The sequence below is a fragment of the Ricinus communis genome, chromosome 9, assembly GCF_019578655.1.
Source record: "Ricinus communis isolate WT05 ecotype wild-type chromosome 9, ASM1957865v1, whole genome shotgun sequence".
Lineage (NCBI taxonomy): Eukaryota > Viridiplantae > Streptophyta > Magnoliopsida > Malpighiales > Euphorbiaceae > Ricinus > Ricinus communis.
Genome location: NC_063264.1, coordinates 1,629,647 through 1,647,355, shown reverse-complemented (window position 1 = coordinate 1,647,355; position 17,709 = coordinate 1,629,647). Strand labels below are relative to the sequence as shown.

General features: G+C 34.9%; 3 protein-coding genes across 3 annotated transcripts; 2 read left to right on the top strand and 1 right to left on the bottom strand.

Moving 5' to 3' along the window:
• Nucleotides 1–1,848: 1,848 nt before the first annotated feature.
• LOC8278754 (protein DETOXIFICATION 55) lies at nucleotides 1,849–4,489 on the bottom strand. The gene is made up of 2 exons (XM_002516904.3): nucleotides 4,220–4,489; nucleotides 1,849–4,048 (listed from the first exon to the last, which is right to left on the bottom strand). Exons 1-2 carry the CDS (start codon nucleotides 4,262–4,264, stop codon nucleotides 2,582–2,584), a joined length of 1,512 nt encoding a protein of 503 aa, XP_002516950.1. The 5' UTR covers nucleotides 4,265–4,489; the 3' UTR covers nucleotides 1,849–2,581.
• Nucleotides 4,490–10,448: 5,959 nt separating this feature from the next.
• On the top strand, nucleotides 10,449–14,173 carry LOC8278755 (lipoamide acyltransferase component of branched-chain alpha-keto acid dehydrogenase complex, mitochondrial). Its single transcript, XM_002516905.4, has 7 exons — nucleotides 10,449–10,884; nucleotides 11,244–11,369; nucleotides 11,626–12,002; nucleotides 12,167–12,414; nucleotides 12,916–13,004; nucleotides 13,426–13,653; nucleotides 13,897–14,173. The coding sequence occupies exons 1-7, from the start codon at nucleotides 10,552–10,554 to the stop codon at nucleotides 14,008–14,010; spliced, it is 1,515 nt and encodes a 504-aa protein (XP_002516951.1). The 5' UTR covers nucleotides 10,449–10,551; the 3' UTR covers nucleotides 14,011–14,173.
• Nucleotides 14,174–14,323: 150 nt separating this feature from the next.
• On the top strand, nucleotides 14,324–17,479 carry LOC8278756 (probable acylpyruvase FAHD1, mitochondrial). The gene is made up of 7 exons (XM_002516906.4): nucleotides 14,324–14,900; nucleotides 14,984–15,149; nucleotides 15,230–15,282; nucleotides 15,441–15,503; nucleotides 15,666–15,716; nucleotides 15,819–15,936; nucleotides 17,095–17,479. The coding sequence occupies exons 1-7, from the start codon at nucleotides 14,787–14,789 to the stop codon at nucleotides 17,208–17,210; spliced, it is 681 nt and encodes a 226-aa protein (XP_002516952.1). The 5' UTR covers nucleotides 14,324–14,786; the 3' UTR covers nucleotides 17,211–17,479.
• The last annotated feature ends 230 nt before the right edge of the window (nucleotides 17,480–17,709 follow it).

Genomic DNA, 17,709 nt, shown 5'->3' with positions numbered 1-17,709 from the left:
AGACAGAGTTTTGCAAGCTACAATGTTTTTATGTTCCGAAGTTTGAATAATGTCAACATTTTTCTTAGCTGGTTAACTTTGTCTCGCCAGGAAGACACACTATATGTCTATCTGTCATCAGCAGAAATCTTGGACCAAATATATATATGTTATTTACTAAGGAGATATAGAAGAATTATGTTATCTAATCATGTTCTTGGACAAGGGAGCTGAATTCCGGTAAATATCATGATTAGGACTAATTAGACTATAAGTAACATTCATTTACTTTGAAAATGAAACCAAAAGGTTGGACAAAGAGTTTGGCATGTCTTGTTTTGGTAAAAACTAACATCATTACGTACCAATAATTCTCACAAATATATATATATATATATATATGTAGCATCAAAGTCAAAATCAAGATTTGCTTGCTTTCACCACAGGTTGAAAATGAGTTCCCATCATTCAAGGGTAACTATTGATAAAGTGATCTTGTATAGTAAAACCAAAATTACCATAGAAATCGCTGATAATAATTTTCAACTTTTATTATAACGTAAATTCTTAATTATGTGTATGCATTGGCAGTGTAACATATTTGAGGGACCGAACCAAATGAATAACGTAAGGCATTTGCTTCACAGACTACATTCCAAATTCAATTAGAAAAGCTTTCAGACAACGATTTTCAAGTGGTTGTTATAGGGATAATGAAGTACTAGCTACCTTAACATGCTAGTGGTTACACATGTGACTGGCACATGTTTACAATTTTTTCTTTCTTTCACCTGATATCTACACATGCCCATGCCCATGCTGTCCGCAAATGCACATGCTTGCCTGCGTACGTATGTGTTTATATTTTAGTGAAGGACTTCAATTAATGCTCATGTTGATGCCAAGTACATCCTGTTAATTATATTATTCGTTGACATCAAGTATTATTATTTATCTTTCTCAATGCTTCTTCTTCTTTAATCTCGTGTCAGTTTTACCTATATACATTTTGAAGCAAATAAAGGAACAAAAAGAGAAAAAAGAAAGAAAAAACATCATTGTTTTCGTCTTGAAGAGGACTTGAAAATTATGAGTTGGAATCCAACACAATTTTTGAAGAATGATTTTGAACTTTGCAGCTCTTTTTGTCCGTCCAACATACCCTACAAAGTGGTCTTAAAATGACCGAATCAAGTGTTTAATTATGTAAGGAAAGGTTGCTTTCGAACAAGTGTTGAGTGTAGGCATAAAATCAGTGTAATCATCTCTTCATGTTAGCTACATGATGGATACATTCATGGCATTTTTCACAATTTGTAATTTTTCTTCATCCTTGTGGAAGAAAGACCAATCGCTATCGCATAAATATCTCCCGTTATTGATTTGGCGATTTTGTTCAATTTATCAAATATTATTATGTAGACATTATGATATCTGAAAATTGAACCAATAAAAAATGAGGACAGAATTATTGAAGTTATTCTTTGATTATGGCAATAAGGCCATGAAAAATTCAAAATAATTCATTTTATTTATACTTGTTGACTCGAACAATGAGCGCACCCACAACTTTATTCTGATAATGGATATAAATATTTTAGTTTTCATAATATTTTAAATTCTGGTGTATTTTTATTTATAGTTTAAAAAAAAAAACAAAAAAAAAAAACAAATGGCATTTCTTTCCATGGATAATGAATTATTACATTCCGATACAGGTTGGAACACCAAAGATACATCTAATTTCATACGACTTGAATACAGTGAAGATAGGAATTTAATGGTATTTCATTATGGAAAATTCCAAGAAATGACTTCTTTTTCTTTAACGGGACGGGTATGATATTCCAGATCGACGTACGGCAGAAATTCTCAAATTTGCAATTGATTACATACAAAATAAAATATAGTGTACTGGTTTTTGTCCCATCCACTGATATAATGTAATTTGGCTTCCCAACAGACACAGCACCTGTCTGAGCCAAACTCTCAAGGTATACTTTTCAAACATGGACCAGTTTATTGGCAATATCAGAAAAGAGGTCCGTAACATTCTGTACTAAGAAGAAAATCAAAAGGCATTTAGCTCTCTATATATATTTGCTCTAATAAAAGATTTAGTAAACGAAGAAAGTTAACAAAATGAAAAAGAGAAAAGAGGAAGAAGACGATTGAAAAGAGATATTAGATGTACATTGAAGGTATGTAACTGTAGACATGTCCAAAGAAACAGTGGTGAAGAGTGGAGAGAACCCAACATACATATCTGCATATATCCTTACTTTTAATTTTGAATTCTTTATCACCACGTTTGGATAGCTAGGATCATGTTGTGAAGGTCATAATGACAAAAGGGACGAAAAGAATTCTGAAAAGACAAAGCAATAAGGTAAACCAGTGGTACAAATATATTTATGTAGTATATATGAATTGAAAATGATGAAGATGAAAAGTGTAGTTGGATATTTTCTTGGGGGGGGGGGGGGAGGAGGGGTGGGGGTTGTCGTCCTGTTAATGCCGTAATTTGTTGTATGTGTTTTCCCTTTTACTTTCCTTCCAGAAAATCTCTTTCTATATTTTTCTATTTCTGAACTTTTCAAAATCAATTGCATGTTTTGGTGGTCATAAACCCTACTCCAATTTCTTCTCCTTCTTCACATTTGACTGTTGGGTCTGCATGTGCTAACGTATCATTCTTGCCCACTAAGTCTTTAGCCTTTGACGATTCTCTTTCCCAGTTTGTTTTGTACACTGCAGTTAAAATTGAGACTACACATGCAATTTGAGCCGCTAGTAGTCCATAACACAGACCCACGAACCCTAATCTCCAAACAAAGGCTAGGACTACGGCCACTGGTGCACCCACCAGGTAAAACGAGTAAAAGTTTATAGCTGCCCCAATACCTGGTCTAGCACTTCCTCTTAATATTCCACAGCTTGTTGTTTGCGGACAATTTGCTAGCTCACATAATCCAATTATCGGTAATACAATTACAGTTAATTCAAGAACTTCATCATCTCCTGTAAAAACTCTACCCCATGCTTGTCTCCCTAGCGTGGTCAGTATCAAGCCGAATAATGAGCTCAAAAGCGCTAGTCCTATGGCCACCGTCGTCGCCAAACGTGCTTTCCCCGGCCTCCCTGCTCCGAGCTCGTTGCCCACTCGAGTTGAGACTGATGCACTAAGTGCTGTAGGCAATGTGTACAACAGAGACGTGGTTTGGATTACTATAGCTGATGTAGCCAAGGCAACTCGAGGTTTGGATAAGTATCCGGCTAGAATAGTCATGAACTCGTACCACCACCACTCTAAACAAACGGCTATACAACTTGGTATGGAGAGTCGAAGTAGAATCCCCCATTCTTTCCCCAGTGAAGGAGTTGATGATGGTGTGAATGGTTGTGGCTGTGATAGTGGCGCATACAGAGGCTCTTCTGGGACATGAGTAAAATATATGTAACATAGAAGGAACAAGAGGATATTAAAGTTGGAAATAAATGTGGAGATTGCTATTCCAGGGACTCCAAGATGAAGAGTGAAGGCTAGGAATACAGTGATAGGGAGGTGTAGAACAATGGAGACCAAAGTGCACCACATTAATGGCCATGTAGTCCCTTTACTACGTAAATATATGCGAAGAGGATGTAGGAGGCTATTAGCAATAAGATCTGGTAGGGAAAATCGGCAATATAAACTTGCAAGTCTGCTTATATCAGGATCTTGATGGAGGGTAAGCATGAGAGGTTCAAGGTTCACCCAAACCAAGCCTATCGGTAATGAAGCAAGTAGTAACATCAGAATTGTTCTTTGTAGAGTTTGAGATGCTACTGATAAGTTTCTTGAACCAAAAGCTTGACTGCAAAGTGGCTCCATCCCCGTTGCCAGCCCTGACAAGACAGAGTAGCCTGTGATGTTGGTGAAGCCGATAGCTAAGGCACCTCCGGCTAGCTCTAGACTTCCTAGCCTTCCCATGCACACAACTAAAATCATGTTCTTCAGATAACCCACCAAGCTCATGGCTGCTATTGGAAAGCCTATGTCTGTCATTCTCTTTAGTTCGTCTACCACCTGACATGAGAGAAACAGTAGTGTTAAAAAGTGATGAATTCGTTACTATAACTGGAGTCATCTCCAGTTATGCGAGGTTCCAAGTCAAACTAGTTTTTTTCTTTTTTCTTTTCCTTAAAGAAAAAGAAAAGGAAGAGGAGTTATGCAAAAGCGGAGTTCAAGAATTTATACCTCTGGCATGGTCGGGTACTTCTGGGATTTCTCTAATGAAGCCATCTTTAAATAAATGTTTTTGCTATAATTCTCGAGTTGTTTTTCTTTTTCCGCCTGCAGCTGGTTTTGAGAGTTTATAGCAGTGATTAATTTGTTTTAATGGTGGGTTCGATCTGTCTTTATTGGAGAGAGAGGGAGAGGAATTTTAAAGAGGTAGCATACATTTAGCAAAGTAAAGCAAGAGTGGAGAGTGGGGAGATTTATAGGTAAAGGTGGATCCGGGTGGGCTGGTGTGGGATTTAGTTGTTATTTAAATAAGAGATTCTGATTTATTGATTTGTTTAATGTATAGATAGAGATATACATGAAATATGTGTAAAAGAAATATTAGTTAAATATTGACCGTGACAGTAACGAAGTTAGTAAATTTCTAAATCTCACAAAACAAATAATGTGAAGTGGCATAGAGTCTTAATTAGGACGGTCCAAATTGTAAATAATTATATAATGTATGAAAAAGAAGCATATAAACCTTATTTTAACCGTGTGATATACTGGAAACAGTCATGCCATGCCCTACTGTTCAAATCACATTTTGTCATTTTCCAGATTAAAACCCAACATATCCACTATTAACTCTTTGGAAAATCATCATCCGCGACTCATCTCCACGTGACAAAATATCATCACCTATCATTTTCTATAGTTACCAAAATTGATCATATACTTGGTTTTTTGTACTTTCTTTTCCTAAGAACTATAGCCCCCATGGTTCTTACTAATTAATCACATATAATTGAAAGCGGACGATCATTCGATGAAATATAAGTAACATCTTTGCACGTAAAGCATGAATAAATATCGACCCATCATAGGATTCTGGTATTATATCAAGAATTTATATTCTCATAACAAAACTTAAGCTGCTAGATGAGTCTTGATAATCGTTGAAAATAACTCTTATCATGTTGCGCATGAATAATTAGTGATGTGCTGCTATATGTATGCTAAATCTCACTAGTCAAAACAGGCAAACCTAAAAAGGAAGATGGTCGCAGGCTAGTGAAGAATTTCATCAAGAAGGATATGGTATGAGGATTCTTATTAGATCCTTGAGGAATCTCGATATTATATGCTTGAAATTGTTGGGTATCAGGTCACTTTTGTTATGAGAAAAAGGCGTTGAAATGATAAATTGGAAGGTGTGTCTACATCACAAAACAGAGTTAAAATTTGGATTAAATCAGAAGTACCCATTTCCAATTCCACCACATGTTATTGGACGGATACAAAACTTTAGGACCTAAAGCCCTCCACGGTTTGAATTAGAGCACGCACCTTGTCTATTAAAGGTACTACAGCCAGACTTCTTTCTAAAATCAGTTTCTATATTTCTTCTTTTATAAGCTTGATTTTGTTCATTAATAACAGCTCTTAATTAATTTAATTATTTTCTTTCTAGCTAATTATTTAAGCCTCAATCAATTCTGTTTGTTCACTTGCACGCTTCTTCAATTTAATGTAGGCCTCACTTCTAACTAACGGTCAGTCCAAAATCAAAGATTATAGTACTAGCTAGCTATACTCTCTAAATTCTATTTAGAAATAACTGCATGCTGAATTATTTGTTCGTTAGAAGATTCCAAAGTTTCCCTTCTTTCAATTATTTAATTGCCAAGAGACAATGTAATTTTCAACTCGATTAAGGAACAAAGTGGTAGTGGAGAGTTGATTTGTTGTGTTATCTGTAATTTTTAATGTTATTATTTTGCTTTTGTTGCTCTCTTGTCAAAAATGTACAGAGTCTTTAAGACTATTTTGCTCCTCTAGAAGACACACACCCCCTCCTCTTAAGATCCATCCAAAGTTGCTACACACAAAAGGTAAATTTCGTCAAACATTTTACCTAGACATCTTGTTTTTCCGGTCAAAAAATTCTTTTCAGACTTTCCCCCCTCTAAATTATTCTTTACACTTTGGTCCACTAATTGCAAAAATTAAAAAGTAATGATTGTAGTTTGATTCATTAACTCAATTCAACTCATGTCGTTTTAATGATTGTTATATCCACGCTCTTGCAGCCCACTGAAATTTATATGAAAGTCGGCTAAAATAAAAACTCAAACTAACTACCCTGTACTTGATAATCCTTTTTGAATGATACCTTATTATTATTTTGTTCCTTGAAAAACGAAGTTCAATGAGCTGTGTAAACTTTATTATATATGATTCTAACATGAAATCACTATAAATATGACTAACTTGAAATCAATATATTTGGTGGGTTTTTTTATTTTCAAATCCACTTAATAAATATGGCTGCAAACATTATGTTAAGAGCTAAATGATAGAAAGAAGCAAACACTAACTAAGAAAATTATGTTGCTGTCACATTTACATGGAACCATGCATGTGCATATAGTTACACCAAATGACCAAAGGAATCAATCTTATCAACAATTATTACACCCACTTATTCGTAATCGATAAATCTTGTCTACAAAATTGCATTTCAATCACTTTTTAATTTATTTCATATATATGTATATATGTTATCATTCCCGCAGAAGTGATTTTTATACCTTCCCAGCCAATGCCAATCCAACAAATATCTGCTGAGGTGGTAGTTAGGGGGAAACGGTACCGTATCCGGACGTCACATCTGTAATAGTTTTGTTGGGTTTTTGTCATCAAAATGCTTTAGCTTTGGGGCCGAAGACTTAGCCCCTTTTGTATGGAACAACTCAAACAACGGACACTCTTCTCCCTTCTCCCGCAACGAGTGACAAAGAGTACTGCCACCTTTGTATTTTATGTGTACAATTTATATTCAATTGGCCAATCTATCTGATACCTGCAATGGTCAACAATTGAATCCTTTGCATAAAGATTTTTCATATAGCCAATCAAATTACAGATCCAATTCTCCAAGTCTAAAACAATGGAAATCCCACCAATTGCCACCTTAGTTGACATTTCATTGCCTTTCTTTTGCATGCATACCCCACTACTTAGATGCTGGTTAAATATTATGGTCGCTTTGCTTATTGGTTAGCTAGTGTCTTTCCCTCGATCGTAGCTAAATATTGCTGTTGGAGAAAGCATTATTTTATCTATTTTCTTTTCAAAAGTATAATTTTCTTCTTTTTTCAAAAAATAAAATAAAATATGATCTAATACACAGCAGTTGCAGAAAAGTTCAATACCAACAGCATAAAACAATTTTCATGAGTAATTCTAAATGCAGAAGTTGGCAGCAAGGTCTTATTTGGAGAAACAAAAACCCACAAGAAAATCGCATTATTTGCTTTAGAACAAGTCAATGGCCACACCGAACAATTCAATAAAGGAATATGGAGAGATTTAGCAGATCTTTAAGAGAGTAGTGTAATTATAATCTCTCTGTTGGGGTCCATGAGTTTGACATTTCTTACTAGATATGCACTCAAACCCTAAATTTCTTTTCTTTCTTTTTGGTTAAATTTTTTGTTCTACTTAGTCAAAATATTTTGGCATATTCCATACCCTGTCTATCATGGTATATATAATTCATATATTCTCCATAGTAGTAGTGGAGATCGAGAATCAACTTCAAACAGATTTGTCCACATTATTTGGTCACTTCATACATATTGTGCCAACAACTAGAGGTACATCCTCAAGTCAAAAGGGAAAACACTGCTGTGCCAAAAATCTTTTAGAGAAACCTTGCAGAATTGCTTTACATTATATGACCAGTACAAGATTGGACGTACATACAAATTATGTTGCCTTGAGCATTATAATGGGTTTCTTTAGCACTAGGCTCATATTTGTTCCTGAGATGAGAAGAATTTTGAGGAAAAAGAATGTCTCTCAGACATATGTCATAACTCATAAGGAATATGGTTGCATGCATAATGACACAACATCCTTATATGTGTACATATGTTTATGTATATGTCTGTGTTGCCTTAGTCAAACTTTAATTAATTATATTTTTCTTGCATTTTCTAAGCATGAAATGAAAGTGAATACCATACTAGAATCCACTTTTTATAGTTTGTCGCTTTGTGATTAACTAATTAATCCAGTTTTAGCTAAATAATAATAATAAAAATAACCATAACAAGCTGGGTCTATATATTCATCAATAAAGTTACCATCATATTTATTTACTACAACTGATATCTATATGTAATTATTATAATATTTTTGCATATTCTATATGTTTAATTACTATTATTAATTTTAATTGTCAATTTTACTGACTTTTAAATCTTGGTTATACCCTTGCTCTCAGTTAATTCATTAATTATTCAATAAAATATAGGCTATTACTATTTGTCACGTTGAAATGGTACTGGTTCCTTAATTTTGTCATGAAAAGTAGATTTTTCAAAGGGATTGATTGACGTTCAAAACAAAGCTTGTCAATTTAATCTTAATTATATAATCTTGAACCGAATTTAATTAGTTTTTCTAATCTTTTATTATGTTCTTGGCATTACATTAAGTTCCTTGCGGCTGGATTTGGACATTCAAACTGGTCAAAACTTTGACAGATATTTTTGCCATGGATCGAATCCGTTTAATAAGATCTTTCAATAATTATTCTAACAACAGAAAAACGTATGATTAAAATTCATAATAATCACAATTATTTGAATAGGAAAAATATCTAAGTTTGGTCTTTTCAATACCAAATTGGACAACAACATATGACAGCTGCTATATCAAAGGCCTTTAATGATTTAGGCAAACTAAGTTTCCCTTTCTATTTTCCTTGGAAACTAAGCTAAATAAATAAGAAAAAAAAGAAAATCCAACGCCCCTGTTTATTATTTCAGTATAATCCATAAGAAATCATGTCGTTTTATGGTTTAGAAGAAGTAGGTTCCTGTGACCTTTCACCTAACACCTTCCATATTTAGGAGATAAAGGCAGAAATAACTTCATTTATTTAAAAAGTAAAAAGGAGGAAAGAAATATTACTATATCATGTGATTAAAATTGGGTTGCAGGGTACATTAACATGTGAGCCTAAAAGTATCAGCCGACCCTCTCCTTCCTATAAATTGTGTACTAAAACCAAACTTCTCCAACTTGCAAAGAAGAAAAAAAGAGAGAATGAAAAGGGCAAAAGCCAAAGTCTATCCAAAATTTATTATCAAGAAACAAATAAAAGGCTTTTTATAGCAAAGTGAGGACTTCTGCTAGTTATGCTAATTTGGGTATCCGACTATAACTAAGAGACATCGTTGAGAGAGAGGTCTTAAGAGCCGTGAAGCAAGAGTTCTGATCGGAACTTAATTTCCCTATCAAAATGAAAGAGAAGTTATGAAAATTTTATAGGCCATATTTCATCGATTAAAGGTAAATAGGAAAAGTATTTGTATGGTTTGCTGTAAATCTGTGACAATTTAGTCATTGAGAATTGAAAATTAAAAAGGCTAGCAACTTAGGCTCTAATGTGGATTGCTTTAAAAGAAGAAAAAAGAAAACATTTAGAGTAATTATTGAATCATTCATGTTTTCTTGTCACCTCTGTTATTACTTTAAAATCAGGTTTATTTTGAGGGCACCCAATAACTGCATCATGATTCCAAGTAATTGGAATCACAGTAATAACTGTAATAATATTAACAACATCAACAGTCATAGATGGCTTTCATTTGCGGCCTGATTTGCAATGGGGACTCTGTAATATTCTGAAAAAATGAACATGATAATGACATAAAAGGGGCTTCTGGTCCATTTCCACGATGGGTAAGAAATGATGAAACCACCCGCCATAATAGGCCATAGCCCGTTACATTCTGAAAATTCTATATGCAAAATGGGCTTATTTCTTCTGGGCTGGGCAATTCTACATATTCATTGTATGACTTCAATTTGCTAATATTGACCAACAGTGTACCTTCCATGTCACATGTTTAGCTTGCCATGATAATATAACTATTTCCTAAAGTTGATTTGGATATGTATGCTTAATCTTAGCCATCTGAAACTGCATCCAGCCGCTGTTTGTTTGGTGGAACATATTTTATTCTTCTCTAAATAATATCTATTGATGAAATACTTTTTTAAAATTATTTTTATTATTTATTTATAAATCTAAAATTTTAAATTTTAAATTAATCTAATATTTTAGATTTTATATTTTTAGATTTATAATTTTCCTTTATCCAGTCCTAGTCAGATTGTACTTTGCAGCGTATCTATCCTAATAGTTTTGGGTCCAACTGACGTGGCATCAGCACGCACTTTTAAGTTAAAAAGAAATTAGAAAATCTCTTTCACTTTCTTTCTCTGCTGTGGAGATCGAACTGATAATTGATTAGCAGCTCTTGTACGGTGTCGCATAAAAAATGATTACAAGAAGGTTTTGGCAGAGACGGGTTTGGAGCTCCGGCACGCGCTCTCTATATCCATACACTCGCCCATCCTCGTCAACGCCGGCCGCTGTATTAACTGAGCGAAAACATCAATCTCTTCTCGACCTCTCTTACTATGCTTCCGCGTCGTTTACATTAACTAATACATCTGTTGAAGTGAGGAATAGGTATAAGGAGAATAGATGTTGGTTCACGAGTCATGCTTTAGCGGATGTTCCCATAGGAGGAGGAGTAGTCGATGTGCCTTTAGCGCAAACTGGTGAAGGTATTGCCGAATGTGAACTTCTTCAATGGTTTGTACAAGAGGTCAGTGATTGATATCATTATTTTATTCATAAATTTATCTTTAAAAGTAATTTATGTATGTAATTGTTTATTGATAAGTTTTCTTCTAAAATTTGGAATACTACTTATTTTCATGCTTGATTAATGTGATTTTTCAAACTTTAGTCTAGGCCTTATTTGGAGTGAATCATGTGCAAGAATTCAGTTCAATTGAATTCTTGCAATATCGTGTCATTGAGTTTTAGCAAAATTCTAAGCTTTCCAAACATGAGAATTGACTGAATTGAATTCAGTTTCATTTGGACTTTGCAAACTCTCTATAAGTTGGATTCTTGATTCTGTTTCAAAGAATTAAACTTGTGTTTTTGTTGATTTGACAGGGTGATGAAGTTGAGGAATTCCAACCACTATGTGAAGTGCAGAGCGACAAAGCTACTATTGAGATAACAAGTCGTTATAAGGGGAAAGTCGCTCAAATCCTTTATGTTCCTGGAGATATTGTAAAGGTGAGAATTTACGGTTTAAATTTTCTTCAGATTAAGAGTCAATAATATGACTTTCACACAAAGGTTTAGTACTTCAATGTTGGCAAAAATAAATTGGTGTCAGTTCTGAAATATTTAGCAAGTTCCAGTATTTGTCAGAGTCAGGAAAAGACATGGAGGTATGAAGAATTTGAAATTAGTGTGGGAGGGAACAGTATCACTATTCTTTTTGCATTTTTTGTGTTTTTCTTTTGAATTACTGAGATTAATATTGTAGGTTGGAGAAACTCTTTTGAAAATGGCTGTTGAAGAATCTCTTGCTTCTATACCAAGGGTTGATGGTCTCAAAGATACAAAGGCACTTGATTTAGAGCAGGAAAAGAGTCAAATTGGTGGAGTCTTGTGCACACCAGCTGTGCGGCACCTTGCAAAGCAATATGGTATAGATTTAAATGATGTCAGCGGAACTGGTAAGGATGGAAAGATACTAAAAGAAGATATACTTAATTATGGTATTCAGAAGGGAGTTATTGAAGATTCTCCGGGCGCTTCAAATGCTGATTCTGGAAACCAATTAAAGAAGGGGAAAGAGAAAAGCACTTGTACATCAGCTGAAGTAGGGCAGCTTTATGATGACAAGACAGTTCCCTTGAGGTAATATTGAACCTGGCGAATAATTTTTTTTTAAATTTGTATTGTATCCTAAGAGTTTTAGTATCTTACCATTAGGATTCAAACATTGAAGGCATGGGATATTCGTGCCAATGCCCTGTCAATTTAAGGTTAAAAGCAAATTAATTCTACTTTAACTCTTTCAGGGGTTTCCAACGAACAATGGTGAAAACAATGTCCATAGCTGCAAAAGTTCCACATTTTCATTATGTAGAAGAGATTAATTGCAATGCTCTAGTGGAGCTTAAAGCATCTTTCCAGAGTAATAATACTGATCCAGGGATTAAGCATACTTTCCTTCCATTATTGATAAAATCGCTTTCAATGGCACTAAGCAAGTATCCCTGGATGAATAGTTGCTTCAATGAGGAGGCCATAGAGGTGTTATTAAAAGGTTAGTTGATCTTTTCTGCTTTATAGCTGCTAGCATTGTTACATGTTGTTCTTGTATTTTGTGGAAACAATTTCTAGCAAGTAGTAAGAAACCACAAAGGTTTAAAATAGTCTTCCAAATTCTTGTTTCTGAAAGCTCTTAACTTTTTGTACATTGGAGCCACAGTTGACTTGAGTGTTAAAACTTTCAGAATGGATGAATTTTGGCCTATATAGATCAATAACAGTGTACCAATCTGGACTAATAAAGCCATTAAACATTATAATTAAACTCTCAAGAATACAGAGACATATAGAGGTCCTACATTTGAGTTTCTTGCTACATGCTATTGAATGGGTAACTGGATATTGCAATACATGTTGCATGTATTTGTATGTCTTATAAATTGAATCTTCGGTAAGATTGATGTTAAATTCTGATAGCAATTTGGAGATCTGTGAACTGGTGTAGCTTGTACTTGTTTCATATTGTAATCAATGCTGCTATGCGTTCTTTCCCTAGGCTCCCACAATATTGGAATTGCCATGGCTACTCCACATGGTCTTGTTGTACCCAACATAAAGAATGTCCAATCTCTATCTATCTTAGAGGTAAATTTCACATAACTTTCATCTGTATCATATACAAAACCGTTAATTTCTTTATGAGCAGTGGAAATATATTTAGTTTTCTGCAACTGATCATCCTTGCACATGTTCAAGGTAAACATAATACGGCATGTGCTCTTTCACAGGGTAACCGCGTAAAGGAAATGCATTTGAATTACTTAATTTGATTATCAGTGTTCAGGATGTAACAAAATGAAAAAAAGAAAGAAAAAAATAAAAATGGACATGTACTATGAAAATTGCAACTCACTCTCTCCGCAAGCGGGCATGCCAGCAATTTAGATGGACCATAAGTGTGGGCAAGGATAACACAGGGCCTACTCTCTGTATGCTTTCTGACGTACTCCATATTTTTGTTTCCCCTTCATCTGACATTCTAGCAAACATGCATTTACATATTTAGATAACGAAGGAATTGGCTCGGTTACAACAATTGGCACTAGATAACAAGCTTAACCCTGAGGATATAACTGGTGGAACAATATCGCTCAGCAATATTGGTGCAATCGGGGGGAAGTTTGGCGCCCCAATCATCAACTTGCCTGAAGTTGCCATCATAGCAATTGGCCGAATTCAGAAGGTTCCGCAGTTTGCAGATGATGGAAATGTGTATCCTGCATCGATCATGACAGTGAGCAACCCTTCTTTCTTATCATTCTTTCATATTTTTATAAATGCTGATGTGGTTACAAGAGCAAACACCTTCACCATATATAATGTGCTCATTCTGTTAGCGATGCTTTGATCTATTGTGTTAAGCAGCATGCAAGTAATCTCAGTAATTTGGAATTGAAGAAATGTATGCATTTTGAGTTTGAATACAGTTTTTTTTTTCTTTGCACATGATAATCCTTTTTTTTCTTTCTATTTTCAGGTAAATATTGGTGCGGATCACAGAGTTTTAGATGGGGCCACAGTTGCAAGATTTTGCAATGAGTGGAAACAGTTAATTGAAAAACCAGAACTACTAATGTTGGTTTTGAGATGATCTATGCTAACTGGCGAGCTGATATGTTTTCATCTCTTATAGCAGCCTCATTAATGTACATGTTATTTAAAGGGAAATAAACAAAAGACACATTGTTCTCTGCAACTTACATTCAGTGCCCATCAAATTCAGAATAAAGAATATTAACTGTAATTTGGTCAAATGCATAGGCATTGCCACATTGCTTCATTTTCATGTTTAGGTAAGCTAAAGTACTTGTGCCTTACAGTTGCTGCTTGATGCTATGCATAAGATGGGCACAATCTGTGGATAATAAGATTTATGGGAATTCCTTTTGTCTTTTTAAGGGCAAATCAAATCACAGAACAATTTTCACGGTTCAGATTCAAAAGAAAATGATCACAACTTGTGCTATCCCACTCTGTTTTAGACTTTCTATTTCTGTTTCTATATCTTTTCTACTTTCATTTCGTTGCCACCTCATTTCATCTCCATTGGTGATCTTATTGTGTTTCTATACTGCACCTGAACTTTGATTTTATAACCTTGTTTGGAGAACGGAGTGGTTTTTAAAAAAGAAATAAACAGAGGGAGTGTTTGGTAAAAGAAAAATAGATGAGGGTCTAATGGACACATCGAGTCGTAGTCGACAAGTCAGCCGCTAAGTTGTGATTTTTCAATAAGCTTCTTCCTCTTCGAACAGTATTTGGCAACTGATTGCCAAATAAACACTCTCAATTTTCAATTGAAACAAACAATAGTGTACAGATTTGGGCATTATACTCGCTCAAAAGAAGAGGAAAGAAAAAAGAGAAATGGCAACGGCATGTTCAGGCGTACAAAAGCTACTGCAGGTTGGTACAAAGATCGTAGCTGTAGGCCGTAACTACGCAGCTCACGCCAAAGAGCTCGGAAACGCCGTTCCTAAGGTTACACAGCATGTCCATCCTTATTATTACTACGATTGTAAATTTTCCTTTATACATACAATTCTTATTTAAACTTTGATCAGGAGCCAGTATTATTCCTCAAACCGACGTCGTCGTACTTAGAGAACGGAGGCACAATCGAGATTCCACATCCCTTAGAATCGCTAGATCATGAAGTGGAGCTCGCCGTCGTGATCGGCCAAAAGGCTCGCGATGTGCCTCAAACCACTGCCATGGATTATGTTGGAGGTACTTGTGGTTGTTTCACTGACAAAGCAAACGGTTTAATTGAAATAGAAATAATCAATAATCTTTATCTGAAATTTTAGGTTATGCTCTTGCCTTGGATATGACTGCAAGGGAAATCCAGGCTTCTGCCAAGGTAAAATTTACTTATCCAAACTATTATTTATATCACTGTTTCTTTAGTTTTTTTTTTTAAACATTCTCAATTCTGTGCGAGCATTTTAGAGTTCGTATGCACTTGTAGTTTTTGTTTTTGTCCAATTAATGCCCTTTCTCATTGTCCAATTTTGTCAGTCTGCAGGACTTCCATGGAGTGTAGCTAAAGGGCAGGATACTTTCACACCAATTAGTTCTGTTGTAAGAAATCAATTAAAAATTGAACTGCTTACTTTGCTAAAGAGAAAAATACAATACCTCTTAGACCAATCTAATGTTTATTTCTACTCTCCATGTATGGGTTCTTGTTTACAATGTTATTGACCGTGCTTTGAATTTTGATTGTGCAAAACCTTAATATAGCTCCCCAAGTCCGCTGTGCCTGACCCTGACAACTTGGAACTGTGGTTAAAGGTACCAAAGCCATTATTTTCTGTACTTAGACTCTCTGCATTTTCCTTTCTCTAAATGGAATTCTCGAACTGATTGAAGTCTAATGGATTTTTGCTACAATAGGTAGATGGAGACATACGGCAGAAAGGTTCCACCAATGATATGATCTTTAAGATCCCATATCTTATTAGTCACATAAGTTCCATCATGACACTTTTTGAAGGGGATGTTATATTAACAGGTATCATACTGGTCCTTCTGGTTTAATTAGATTTAAATATTTAGCAAAAGAAATAAAGGAAAAAGTCCATGCAGCTATCTTTCCCTAAAGGTCACATCTTTGTTTATGCTGAATAAATGCAACATCATAGCCTTCCTATTGAAATTTGCACACCTAATCAGCAAAATCATCTTGTCTGTCTTTATATCTCATACAAATAGGCTTTCTTGCTTGCCGTGATTGTATGCGCCCTATAGTTAACTTAGTATAAGACACTTTGAAGTAGCTCATATTATGTTTGTTATCTTTCTGCTCTGCATAGCATGCCCCTTCTCAGCATGTCCAAGTGATGAATGGTCCAATAGTTATCAGAGAGGCTTGACGTGGCCGTCATCATGTTGTGTTCTTAGCCTAGGTTCTGTTTGATATCTCATGGTCTATGATGAAATTAAAACTGTATTGTTTGTTTCATTATCTTACATGGTTTAAGATATTGGCAATACAGTCTGATACAATTAGATATTGTTACACTGATCTTGATATATGCCAACCAAATGCTTTATGATACTGTTATCTAACTTAATGGTCTAAATGGGAATTTCAACATTCACGATAGCCATGGACAATATAGTCCCATGCTGTTATTACTGATTTTGCTACTGAAGCAGTTCACCTGTTATTTAAGAAAATATCTGTTCTCATCCTTTTTCTTTCAGTGCTTCATCGGTAGCGTTTAACTACTAAGCAAACTCTGTTCTTTGTAGTCATTCCTGGCAACCGCTGTTTTAGTTTACCCCCTATTTGCTGTGGAGTAATCAGATAAGTTGCCTATGTACATATGGGGGAGCAAAAGGAAGACCACCAATCTCGTGGCCTTATATTGATGAGGCAGTCCCTTAGGAAATCTTTGAGTGAAAGAGTTGGGAAGAGGTTGTTAATTAGAGGTTACCGAGAAAAATAGGTAAAAGAAATGTTCATCCGAGGTTTAAAAGTTGGTCCATTTTTAGTCTAGGTAAAGTCCACCTTGTTGAGATAGGAATGGACAGGAACAAATAACTTTTAAACAATGTAATAAAGATACTGATTGTGGGATTTTCTGCAAGTAGAAAACTATATAAATATGGGCTTGAGAGTTGAAGTTTTAAATGACTTTTGTTGCCTTGAAATCTTTTTATGCAGGCACTCCACAAGGCGTTGGACCTGTAAAAGTAGGTCAAAGGATAACTGCGGGCATAACTGATCTTCTTAATGTTCACTTTAACGTTGAAAAACGCAGAAGGCCTGGAAGTGCTTAAGCTGGCCTACGCCCTACTTTGATCATCAGCCATCAAAGATTAAGCTTTGCTTTCAAATTCGTACTTCACACAACAATGGGTCAGGCTGCTTCTTGTTGAAGTTGCCCAATCGACGACCTTCCAGTGAATGGAACTTTGAGTGTACTTGACAGCTCGGAGGTGCTATCTCTTTTGTTAGAAGCATATTCAAGGTAAAGAGTATGGAGAAATAATTGTCTAAATACTGTCAAGTGTTTATTCTTGGAAAAACTAATTACATTCATCCTGTAGTCTCTGTGCTTACTATTTCTGTTCTGTCTCGAGTTTTTGGGCTTACTAAACGTTTCTAAAATGAACCAATTAACCGTAATTACTAAAACCATTATGCGACTCTTAGATATTGGGAGAGGCTGAGACTACATCTATTTTTGTTAGGGCCTATGAAATAAGAAATAGATAAAAATGTTTATTAATCAGAAAACATGAGATAATTTTTCTTTTAGTTCGTTTAAAAATTATT

What these genes read in the sequence shown, in the direction of transcription:
- LOC8278755 (XM_002516905.4), top strand. Translation starts at nt 10,552, where the DNA reads ATGATTACAAGAAGGTTTTGGCAGAGACGGGTTTGGAGCTCCGGCACG. An exon ending in GACAAGACAGTTCCCTTGAG is followed by an intron (nt 12,003 to 12,166) that starts GTAATATTGAAC and finishes TAACTCTTTCAG; the next exon opens with GGGTTTCCAACGAACAATGG. An exon ending in AATCTCTATCTATCTTAGAG is followed by an intron (nt 13,005 to 13,425) that starts GTAAATTTCACA and finishes TTACATATTTAG; the next exon opens with ATAACGAAGGAATTGGCTCG.
- LOC8278756 (XM_002516906.4), top strand. Translation starts at nt 14,787, where the DNA reads ATGGCAACGGCATGTTCAGGCGTACAAAAGCTACTGCAGGTTGGTACA. An exon ending in TCGGAAACGCCGTTCCTAAG is followed by an intron (nt 14,901 to 14,983) that starts GTTACACAGCAT and finishes AACTTTGATCAG; the next exon opens with GAGCCAGTATTATTCCTCAA. An exon ending in TGCCATGGATTATGTTGGAG is followed by an intron (nt 15,150 to 15,229) that starts GTACTTGTGGTT and finishes CTGAAATTTTAG; the next exon opens with GTTATGCTCTTGCCTTGGAT.
- LOC8278754 (XM_002516904.3), bottom strand. Translation starts at nt 4,264, where the DNA reads ATGGCTTCATTAGAGAAATCCCAGAAGTACCCGACCATGCCAGAG. An exon ending in AGTACCCGACCATGCCAGAG is followed by an intron (nt 4,049 to 4,219) that starts GTATAAATTCTT and finishes CTCTCATGTCAG; the next exon opens with GTGGTAGACGAACTAAAGAG.